Source organism: Phalacrocorax carbo, chromosome 3 (genome assembly GCF_963921805.1).
Source record: "Phalacrocorax carbo chromosome 3, bPhaCar2.1, whole genome shotgun sequence".
NCBI lineage: Eukaryota > Metazoa > Chordata > Aves > Suliformes > Phalacrocoracidae > Phalacrocorax > Phalacrocorax carbo.
In genome coordinates this window covers 71,748,349-71,761,084 of record NC_087515.1, presented here as the reverse complement: position 1 = coordinate 71,761,084, position 12,736 = coordinate 71,748,349, and the positions used below count along the sequence as shown (strand labels likewise).

The 12,736-nt window shown below is 36.3% G+C and overlaps 1 protein-coding gene across 1 annotated transcript in view; it reads right to left on the bottom strand.

Moving 5' to 3' along the window:
• The window catches only part of TRDN (triadin), a 230,491-nt gene that overhangs the window by 182,346 nt on the left and 35,409 nt on the right, over window positions 1-12,736 (bottom strand). Inside the window, 2 exon segments of the mRNA XM_064447367.1 lie at window positions 2,004-2,030; window positions 3,892-4,029. Of these exon segments, the coding sequence (XP_064303437.1) occupies window positions 2,004-2,030; window positions 3,892-4,029 (165 nt within the window).

The window sequence follows — 12,736 nt, the reverse complement described above, 5'->3', positions numbered from 1 at the left end:
TTTAGCCCTGGGAGCGAATTTCACTGTGCCTAAGCTGAAAAGCTGTTGACTCTGGCCTTAAGCACAGACCTCTTAGAAAACTTCTATATAGGCTTAGACTTAGGCAATTCAACTCCCTGTTGTTTACATAATTTTAAGAGAAGTCTGCAAAGAGAGTAACAGCTCTGAGGAGCTCACAGCTGCCTGTCACTGAGCAGACATGCACAGTACTCTGCAATGGCCTTTCTAAAGGACTGTTGGCTTCAGGCCACATATGTTGTATTTATGTAGCCCAGAAAAAGAGGTGATGAAATCAAGTATAATCAAGGCCAGATCCTAGCTGCCAGGGTAAAAAGGAGACCTCCAGTCATCTGGAGATGGTACATCCAGGGAACGGAAAACCCCATGCAAGATCTGTTTTACAGCTCAGGCAGGTGAAGCATGTCCAAATTTGGGCCCTTTCACATCTGTGTATATGAGTTATCCTGTAAGATACCAGCTCCAGAGGAATCACCGGCTCCTTGTCCATTTCCTTCACCTTAAAGACAGAAGGCCTTCCCAGGCATTTTTCTCCAGAGCAGGGTTGTGAGCTTCAAATACTGAGAAAAATATTTCAAGCTGGCAGTTAGGTACTCAGCTCCTTGGATTGAAGACTTTTAGGTCCAGTCAACCATCTTATCCCTTCCAACTGACTAATTTAAGCAGCTTCCAGTTTATTATGAAGGCTTCTCTGAATTCTATTTCTACAACCTAGTGTCCCAAAGCAAAGTGTATGTCACTGATATCCAAAGAAGCTGGCATTGCAATGCCGAGCATGGTGCTGTCTATAACATTTTTATGCATTAAGCCTTTCCAGCAGTGAAGTACCTCCACAGTACTCCCTACCTGGTCAGCTACACTGGCCCATGGTGAGTAGACGCCTTCCACCCATGTATGCGGTGGCTTTGAAAGCAATGTGCTACAGAGTCAGACTCTTTGCACCCACTGTAAAACTAACAATGCATTTCTCTCTTTGGGAAAAGAGACAGGGCAATGCTGAGCCCTTTTTACTCTATGTTTTCTTCAGTCCTAACATGAAGGATCATCCATAGAAAGATGAATGCTCCTGGTCTTCAAGCCTATTCATTCCTCAGATGTCCTATTGAGACTGACAAAATATGTCATTAATCAGAAGCCTGATCCAGTTCCAATTAACTTCAGAGAAAACTGGATTGTAATCTCAGCACCAACTGGGGTGTTAGATTCTTCAGTATGGGCATTTAACTATTGACAATTTGATGGATACCAAATTCAGATCACATAGGGCTGGTTACACATCCTGTTATTATCAAGCTCTGCTTAATTTGGAGAAAAAAACACACCCTAGTTTTGAAAAGCTTTACATCCTATCACAGATATCTCAAGCCTTCTAACATATTTTCTTTTTGATTTAATAGAAGTTGGACTTAATTTTGATGTTTCAGCATAACAATTTTCATGTCTGAAAAGATTTACATTATAAATCCTACTTGCTTCACTTGTCTGCTCTACAAATTCAATGAAAACTAAGTAATTTTTTTTCAGAAGATTCAGAAGTAGTCCTTATTTTAGGGTTCACCATTGGCACAAGGTAAAATGCTTTTACAACACCTCACAATTATGTCTCACTAAATATTTTTTCTATATTATTATTTCTAAATATTATTTTTATCCATACATACATGTAATTCATATTGACATTAATAGGAGTCCCACATACAGGGCAAGGGTACAGATAATATTATTTCTGTAATTCTACTGTTTGTTTAATGAACATTTTTCAGATTTTCTGGGTAATAATGAAACAGCCAAGAACTGTCACAGAGCAGCAAAATACAGCAAGTATTATTGCTTAAGTTTCTTGTTTAATGATTTTGTTAAAGAACAACTTACATTGTTAGTAGACTGACATATAAGTAATGACAGAATCTATATCACAGATATATTAGTTAATTCTTAAACTAGTTGCAAAATATTTGCCCTCTATAATAAGGCAACTGACCCACCTTTTTTCAGGGGTGATTCCACTTCACCTAAACCAAGAGAAAAGAACAAATGTCAGAGGAGATATATCATAATTTGAAAAAATAATGTTTTTCCCAAATTGGCTCATTTTAATTTTTTTAAAAAATTCTATTCTTTATACGCTAAATGGCAAGCACTCTGTTCTGAGATTTTGGATTTTTCATAACACATCTCTGTTACCATAGAGGTTTTTCTGGGTCTGGGGTAGATAAATTCAATGTGCAGTAGTAACCAAGGAAACATACAAATCTGTGTTTATGCCTCTGAATGATAACTTGTGACTATAATTCACAATTTGCTTGATTTTATGCATGTTTCCATGCTTTAAGGAAAGGCCCAACATTTCTGTTTTAGCTCCAAATAATTAAATGCATATAAGGCTTAGCAAAGCTGTAAATCTAGCAACACTTCCAGTGAAATCCAAGGCAAAAAATACACAATTTCAGTAGAACCATGAGCATTTGATTGCTGCAGTGTGTCACTGCATCTCCATGCGGGACATAGAATTTAAAGGATTGAGCCTGGACAACTGTGGCAAGTGTGCACTGACCGCCGCACACAATGGGCAGTGAGTTCACACGCGCTTACTTTTTATGATATAATGCAATAAGTTGCCTACTGCCCATTCACGCTCCTGGTAGGTATTGATGAAATTCCACTTGGGCCAAAGACTGCGACTGGAGTTTTCAAACACTTCTTAGTGAGCATTCAGATCTTGCATTTTTGTATGTCAGGTATTTTATGACCTTTCCTGCTTTCATTAACACTTATCCACTTGAGTATTTGAAAGCTTGCAGGTGCTTTGGGAGCTATCAAATGGTAAAAATGAACACTTTTCAAATTTTAGCAAGCTCTCCATATTTCACCTTTTCAGTTTCTCAACCATATGAGAGATTGGCTCTCTGCTAGTTGTAAATCATATCTCAGAATAGGATGCCCAGTTCACAGACTCACACATAGCAGCTTATCTATTAGTATTCATATATGGTGCTAATATAAAAAGCTCATGCACATGTTTAAAAGGTAGAAATTTGATAATATGTCAAGTTTCTGAACAAATGGTTAGAAGTCAGTTTCAGTGCATGTTGCTTTTTAATTATGTTCTGGTATAGCCAAATAGAATATAAAATAAACTACTGTGAAATGAAGATGTCACTCCTACACTCACCACTTGCCAAAATGACCAATACGATGTGACATGATGATCCACTACTGCTCTGCTCATACCAAGGAACTACTTTTTTTATAACAGAAGGATAGCTATTTCCAAACTTGAAATGTTAGCAATTTACTTTCATTTATCAGATGATGTCAGATGAAGAATGTTACTGTAATGGCAGAACCATAATTTCTAGTAAACTGAATTATTTGCAATATGCCATCCAAAATCCCCTTAGTTCAGCCAAAATGTTTTTTCTTTCTACTTGTCTCTTTTTTCAATATATTGTCCTGTCATCAATATATCAAAAAAAAAAGTTCTAAGTTTCTTGGTCTATCTTGTATATTTAGTGGCGTTCTTTAGATTCTTGCTGATTAAAAGAAAATAGCTATTGTCATTCTCTGAAGCAATATCCTGATGCATGTTTTGGTGTGGCTTTGAAGTCTTGTATAAATTAGTACTCTTTACTTCAAGATGTACTAAGGGTAATATTTAATTCTGACAGCTTTTCTGTAATGGTACATTAAACACAAGATGAAAGCTAACAAAGAGACCAATTTACTGAAGCCAGTAGATGCTTTATTAGCAACAACGTTCACTTTTCATTTTGTTTGACCTTCTTGTCTGTGAGGTTAAAAGCTGAGTAAGCCAAGATAATGCATGTAAAACAGCAGTTAGAGCAGTTACAGAAGTCTTTACATTACAAATACCTTCATCACTGTCATCATCATCACTCCATACGATGTCAGACAGTAAAGAAATAAAGCCATAAAGCCAATCAGTGGATTCTTCCAATGTCTCATGAATGATTCTCAGTGGTTCTGTGCTGAGCTTGTTAACAGATCTTCCTGAGTGCAGAGTTTCAAACAAAAGCAGTTTGAAAAAAAAAACACAACACACCTTGTTCAGTGATTAAAGTTAATCTCCATTTTATACAGGACTAATTATACTACCTTGTTTAACAGAAAAAAAAATTGTGAATGTTAATTTTTATTATTTAAGGGTTTGAGGACAGCTCTCCTTCCTGTGCAAGACTGGTATAAACTGTATCCTACTGTACTTGCTGTTTGCAGAGTGATTCAGGACCCAGTGCATAATTTGGTCTGATACTGCACTCCAAGGTCTGGCTCTTCCGAGGCTTGGTTGGGCAAAGGATAAATACAGATTTGATTCTACCTAATATTCATATGTTTAGATAATCTCTTCTTTTCAGCCCAGTTTTTTTCTCTGGCCCAGGTCCTCGGCCTCTTGATGCCTCTTTAGGATTCACTGCTGTCTGTGTCCAACTCCTCATGTCTCCTCATGGAAATTGCTGAGCCCTGGCTTAACCACACAGACAGGTCGTATCATTGCCATAGAGTACACGTAAAGGATGGGAAGAAGAAAGCAATGCATACTTGGGCCAAAATAAACCTGAGTCCAGAATGAAGGGGAATGCAAAGTCCAAATTGGGACACAAAGACAGCTACTTCCATACACATACTCCCGTATACCTGGTTCTTCTCCTACAACTTTTCTAGAGTTTCTTTCATATACACTTGTGCACAACAGCATATTTAACTGGTTCATGTCTTACTGCTCCTGTAGGCAAGTAAGCTGGCAAACAAGGAAGCTGTGCAGTTTAATGTACTTGACCTTTGTGGGACCTCTGATGGAAGTGAGGCCCCTGCTCCCCACTGTATCCACTCCCAGGGAGAGCAACCATCAGTGGGTAAAACAAATATTCCCTTAAAGGCTTCTTCAATTGTGACTTCGCCAGATTTCTCCCTATCCTGTTTATGCTGACACAGTGTTTCAGAGGAACTTCCCAGCCTCTGACAGAGTATTTCTTCTGATCTTTCTTTCCAGCAAGCTTCAATTTTCTTGAAATCTGTTCCAAACACTGCTTATGAAGAGGAACAATGCTCATTCAGTCCATATTACTGTTGTCCGCTGTACTTGAAATGGCAGCCTGAATGATTACTTATCTGTGTGAAGGTTTCCTACAAATATAGGCAATGGAAGGTAGGTCATAAATATGATTTGAGTCATTGGCCTAGTCTTGTTCCTAGGAGTTTCAAGAGAAATATATACACTGAATTTAACAACACCAAGATGGGAACCATATCTCTGTTTACCTCTATCTTTCTGTATACAAATATTTTAGCAGGAAGTTAAATACAAGTCTCTTCAGAACCGCTTCTGACTGCAGTGTTCTGACTCACAAGACAAATCTTAGCAGAAATCAGAAATAGTCTCACATGGACTTGCAAGTTACAAAGACAGGCAAAGTGCAGGCTTGAAGCAACTTCTTTGATGGCAGTGGTATGAACAGTTATTTTCTAAAAGTGCTGTAATGAAATATATGAGTAACTTTATCTGAAATATAAATGTATCACAAAATAATTCCTTTTATTTCTAATTAATTAATCTGAAACAGAAAAGACCGGGCTGATTTTCTATTATTTTGCTTCTGCTTATTAAAAATGTAGATCAAAGAAATATCTTGGTTAATGTTTTTTGAAATTGTATTATATAGATATATGCTACTGAACAATCATCACATAAATAGTGTGCCATGGTGAAATGACATAATTGCAAAGAAATATGCATGATCTCTTCATTTAGTGTACTGTTGTGTGCACTATTGTATTCAGAAAGATTGAGTAGTGTAATAGGGAATATTTAGCTTGCTTATGATAAGGCATTTATTTATTTGCATTGGCCTCAGGCACTGAGATTTGGAGATTTTATTTTTTCAGCTGATTTGCCACAAATGCTATTCTCAAGTGTTTACCAGGAGAATGAATACCTATGTTTAGGGAGGGTATTAAAAAGTAAATCTGCAACCCAACCCCTGATGTCATTTGCACTTTATTCTAATCTAGAGGTGCTAAGGCGCCCAAGCGGACTAATAGAATGGACATGGCCAGAATGGTCTTAGCATAGCTGAGGTTTTGATTCACAAGCAGGGATGGTTTAACTTTGGACAGTTGCTTTGATTTCCACTCTGGCTATCCACCTACCCTTTACCCACTGGTTGCTTAGGGATGGCTCAGTTGCTTTTACAGCCAGAGGCTTTTACAGCTACAGGGACTACAGCTGTAAACCAAAAAAAATTGGTGTCAATTTATTTTATTACACTGGTCTATCAACTAACAGTTCAAGAACTGCTTCACAGGTAGCAGAGCTGTCCCCCTGGGCAGGCAAGGGAAATACTCAGAGAAGAACAAGATCAAGAGCAGAGGAAATTTTTCTAACCACCCCAAGGCAAGCCATCTTTGCTGATGAATCAGAGCCCTCAACATCATATCCTGGTCTTTAATTCTTAACATCTCCATAGCAAACTATGGAAAGGGATTAGAAATTGTAAATGTCCAGAGGCAAAATTCTCCAGTCACTCCTACCCTAACAGGCCAAAGTTGCAAATCCTGTTTAACATAAAAAGTTCAGAAAAATCAGTTTGGAGCTGTGTAGAGGACACTTTAATGGTATCCGCAGAACTGAATTTTGTACACAAACAGATACTGTGAGATCCACTTCTGGTCTGATGCAAGTGACATAGGCCTGGAAAGTTGTCTCCTTGTGCATAGGTCTTCTATTTAACTTTTGTTGTATTTCCTACATTTTTTAAAAATAGTGCTAACCATAATGATGTGTCCTAAAATGTTTAGGAACACCACACCAGGTAATGCTGAAGTGAAAATTACTACTGATCAAACCCATGCTTTTAGCTCTCTCCACAACTTTAACAATAGTAGGTTCTTTCCCTAGTAGAACAGAACACACAAGAAACCGGGGAAAAAAGCAACTCAGGAGGTAAAAAGTAGAGAGAAATGCCATTTGCCTCACACACATGCAAAGAAAGATAACCATTTCCAGAGGATTTGCATACTCTTTCTTCAAGAGTGAAGCTGAGAGAATACAGATTTTAATAACAAAGTTTGCGATTGATATTTTGATGTAAATGAGATTTTTGTATTATTATTTACAGATGTCCAGCAAGGGTACAGTATGATGACTTTTTTTTAGAATAGCCTTGGATTCAACACGTTTGGACTGGATTCGCTGTCCTCTCTCTGTCTGACTTTTCATTTCTTGGCAGACCTTAGAACACAAATTATTTTAAAATAAAACTCACAGTATACTTCTTTTGTTAATATATGTTATATAGTATGCAACATATAATGTGTAACTAATCTATAACTATAAACTATAACATATGATATATAATATATTGGCTATAAACTATAATTAATATATCATATATCATATATCAACTATTGTGCTGGGAGTAGCAGGGGCAGGATCTTGAGTTTAAGCTGTAAAGAGCCTTCATGAATCCAGAGTATTTCTCAGATTGATACAGGCTGTGAAATTCTACCTTTTGCTGAACTTGTTAATAGGGACTGAGCCAATTGTTCCTCTTAGATAATGTAGTAGAAAATTACTAAATGTCTGTCAAAGGAGGAAGGAGAAAAGAGGGAAAGGAAGAGAATGGTTACTCAGCAGGTTAAGCTCAGGGATGAAACATGCAATTAATATTGAAGACTTTTTGTTGACAGTATATAATTTCATTTAATCACAACTTAAATTCAGATTATCCTAGCCAAATATACCTGAAAGCCAGGTGTTGAATCCCTGGTGGTTTCTAGACTCCCTCAAAAGCCAATGCAGAAAGACATATTGTGACCTTCAGAAGGCAAGTCTCTTACCTTCCTCTGACACCTTTTTTAGGGCCTATATGAATTAAGTTCCAAAGATGCCCATCCCTTTTCTTTCACCAGGATGGAAAGGAAGCCTGAAAAATTAGCATGGACATGACACCTTATTTTCATATAACTGAGGTATGTGACATGGATCCTATTAGTAGTGCTGTTTCTTATTTAAATCCATCTTGTCATTGTACACTTTGGCTAAGCACTTAGATTTGTAACTTTACATTCATAATTAATTCCAGGTCAACGTGACCATTCACCTCGATAAATTACTTACATTTCAAAACAGCACTGATACTGCCAACAATGCTTTAATATAACATTTTATTTTGTCATGGCCTTTTATTACTTGCTACGGCATAAGAGATGTTTTTCGGTTCAGTAAAAGTTCAGCTCTACTTGGGCTGGCACTTTCACTGTTAAGATGGCACTTTCACTGCTAAGAGAATAATTAACAGGTTTGGATTTTATTTTTTTTTTAGTGGGTACTTCAGAATTTTCATTCCAGAACTTTCTGGCAACTGCTGAAATTTGGAAGAGTTAAAGCTGACAGAGAAAAAATCCCAGACAAACTGAAGGACTTTGTATACTACCTTTCAACAAAACTTTATTGTAGGAAGCATCAACTGAATTTGGTTGGAGAATATTCCTTACCTGTTGTAGATATCTGCAAGAAAATTTGGAAGCTTGTTTGGATTTTCTTTACTAAACATATGCAGATTTGGTGAAAATAATTGTTTAAGGAATACTTTCAGATGTGTTGTATTTTGAAACTGGCTTTCATGTCACTGCATCAAAATTAAAGTGCTATATTTCTTTGTAGCTCTCCAATGTTGTTGGTACAGAAACTGTAATTTGATTCAAAATATGAGAACAAGAATTCTGACCAATAATTTCTTCAGCTTTGAACTATCCTTGGCTCACAAGTTTAACTCTAATTGATTTGAAAATAGAGTTTGTATCTTTAGTGACAACTAATAACTCACACTTAACAGAACTTTTTGAAATCAGCCAATAACAGACTTCCAAAGTTACCTGCAATCAGCATTAGGTATGTTCTTGGAACAGAAGATAATTTTCATAAAGAGACAAAGTCACTTCAACTTCAGTAAAATTGTAGTACTTTGTGAACAGAAGAAACCTGTTTTTCATCATGACTGATAATGGATCCTTTAACAGTGGCTTTTGAAAATAGGAATTAATTAATCACATGGTATGATTTGTTGTAGTACCTCGAGCAAATTTGGTTATGTTTCATGGTCTGTGTCATTTATTCCTGTGAAGTGCACAACAAAAAGTGACTAATTGATTTATCTGTGCAAATCACTTCAGTCGTTATTCCAGTCTTAATAACTCTGCCAGGAATGTAGTCTCCTATCAATCTTTTTTGCTTGTCAAATAGTTAAAAATATATTCAGAGTTCAACCTATTTTAAAGGGATTTTTAATGAATTGCAGTGAATTACTTAATAATTGTCGGATTTTCATCAGTTATGTATTTTGACTCCAGTGAATTGAATGCAATTAAATTACAAATGATGGTAATTATCCGGTGTAAAGATTGATCTATGAGATATAATCTAATTCATTGATACTGACAAGGTACAGCTGATGAAGACAGAGAATTACTGTCATGTTTGATAAAATACAAAAGCCTAACACTAGCTTGTGATAAAAAAACATATCCTAGTTTAGTAAAATATTCTCTTATAAATATAGAGACACCTATATTTTAGTTTGAAAGTTTATATATTTTTAAGGTTTGTTATTATTATTTCTACTCTGTGGTCTTCTGAAGAGTAGTAGCTAACATATAGAACTCAATACACACATAAAGTCTTCCACTGTTAATATTCCAGTTTATCAGCATAGGTATCCTTTGGTCTTATCTCCCTAGTTCATAGACTAACATTTTTGCCACACTTACAGCACTAAGCTTCAGGACAAACTCTGCTGGGTATCACTGAATTAGAAGTGTAAAAATAATAACTTCATTTTGAATTACAAGTATAAAAAAAATGCCAAAGAAAAGTCAGAGTCAATGTTGTCCAGTAATTTGTATTTTATAGGTACTTAAATTGTAAATATGAAGACTACAGTCTGTAGCATAGATCTTCCCTGGCTCTTCCTAATATCAGCCTTAGATAATTATATTGAGGTCAAGTCCATAGAGAAAACCTCAGCTGAAAGTGGACAAAGGCATTTTTCCCAAAATTAGAACGAAGTAGTTATAACTAGAATCTACTTGCCAAAATTTAAAAAGAAATTCACAAAGTGTCACAAAGTATTAAGCAGTTTCAGGTACTTTTGACATAGCCATACACATGGACAGGAATGGAGGTTTAGGATGGGCTTTACATGTAATTTATATGACTTGATTTTATGTCAGCTGAAAGGCTTCTGGTTTGATGGATCAGACCCTAATTAGGTGGTGTTTTCTGAAAACTACCTAAAATAATTTGAAGTTTATTTTTCTTGTTCTAACTATTCAATTCTTTGACTAAGAACACTGATCTTAACTTCAGATTAAAAAGGCAATGCTGTTAAATAATTGTACAATGGTATTTTTAAAGGGCATTTATGAGGGTAAAATGAATATGTCTCAGCTTGCCACGATTTCCTGTGAATCTCCTGACTGAGGGCATCTCTTAGCCGACAGATCTATTTCAAGCATGATGTGAAAATCAAGAGGAGGCTATTGCGATCAACTTTGAGCCCCAGCCAGCCAGATTTGGGGGTTAGCGGAGAAGCAGTGCTGCCACATCCTGGCACTCTGCTCGTGCCCATGCTTTGTTACCGCCGGCCAGCAGACCGCACGCACACACGCGTACTCAGAACACTGCAGGCAGAACATCTTTACCAGGTGGTAAACAGGGATCATCGCAATGTTGTGAATAGGTGGCTATAGCGGATGGCAACAGGATGAACCCCAGAAAGGCCAATAAAAAAAAAGGAAGAAACACCGTTAGCAATAACGAACATCCTCAGCTGTCGCTTGACTAAAGGAAGCAGTTACAGAGTGAAGTGAGGAGTTATTTCATCTCTGTGGGGCTGCTGTTATGAAGCAGAAATTGGAGTTCATTAAAAAGAAAAACAATACGCTCTAGGTGTGAGATAGTACAGTACAAATCAGAGCAACGTAAAAACATGGTTAAACAAGGCACAGGTATTTTCACAAGTTACAAACATATTCTATTGCTGGAAAGAATATATTACATATAGTTGATTCTAGTTGAATTATTTTGATTTCTTCAACAGCAAATAACCAAAGAATTATATTACTGCAATTGTTACCGAAATGAATTACTGGGTTTGTTTGTTTGCTTAAAATCAGAAATTTCACAGATACCATTATGGGCCGGAAATTTGGTTTGTGTTTTGTATCCTATGCAGTGCATTTAAGCATACAAGACTTATCTCTCGCCTTAGATCCTTCCCTATTCATTGAGTCAGTTTCTGAAATCTCATATTTTTGACTTCATCACTTCATGAAGTTTGATCTATCACAAATTGTCTTCTTGTATATGCTAGACCATTTGGGATGATCGTAGTACTTGCAGCACTGCAGTATTTCACAGACTGTCATTCTTTCCAGTATAAACTCATTTTCTAGGGGTTTATAACTCAGCTGTAAGATTTGCTGCAGAGTGAAACATGAGAAAAAAAAGATGTCATCTGGGAAGCCCTTCTTTAAACTGGAATTGGGTTTAAATCCCTTTAATTGTTTTTATCATTATGGAAGACAGTGAAAAAATTATTTTGTGGGTTTTGGGTACATTAGTGGCAGTCCCATATAATTCAATTAAGAATTTCAATTAAGAACTTTGAAATATATAAGCTCTTTACTCATGTGCTGGACTGACACTTGTAAATACAAGAAAAATTGTATTTCAAAAGACTATAGCACTATTTTGATAAGTTCCAAGGTGAGCACAGAAAGCGCCAATCCCTTTTTTTTACATCCTACTCCTTAGCTCTGTGGGAGACTTGTCTAGGGTTTCTGTATGCATGGAAAAGCTTTTACCAATTATTTCAATTTGGTGAGACTATGAAACACCTCTTATACCAAGAGACAAAATTATTTGTTCCGTTAAGTTTGCTGGTGCTTTAAATTAAGCCAGAAGTTAATTCTTTTTCCTGAATAAGTGCAAAGCTATTATCAATTTTAATATTGGTGAATATACTGTCATAAAATACAGGATTAAATGTAAGTACAGTTGTCTTCTGCAGTTCTTAACATTTCCAGTTAACATGAGCCCAACAGAACGACTACAGGAATAATGTTCACAGAGAAAAATGACGGTATGTGTTCCTGATAATGATTTTTTTCACAAAAAAAAAAAGAAAGAAAGAAAGAAAAGAAACCCAGTAGAACAGCCATATTTTGCTGACTTCCACCTCTCTTAACAATGAAACAATCACTCTGTACCTAACAGGTTTTGCACCTTAGAGTTTTATCATGCAGGAGACCAGGAAAGCAAATGTCTATGTTTCAGTTCTACAGTAGAAGGTATTTGGAGTCCTGTTCTTTACCTTCCTGTGCCTTTTTTCTCCAAAATACAGATGTTCATGTGAATATACAATTTCCAATTTTTTGTTTCTTTGTTTTCCTCTACTGGAAATATTAATAAGTGTATCATCCTGACTACCCAGGGCCAGAAAAAAGGTGTATAATTTGGCCAGACATTTTGCCATTAACTTAAAAAGGAAAAAAAAAAAAAAAAAACAACAGAAAAAAAGAAAAGGCATTAAAGAGAACATCTCACTGGAATCCCTGCTGCTTCTTGTGGAGCTGGGAACTCCATGCCTCCATGCCCTCCTTGCTCCCCATTCCTGTCATTGAGAGGCATTACCGCTGC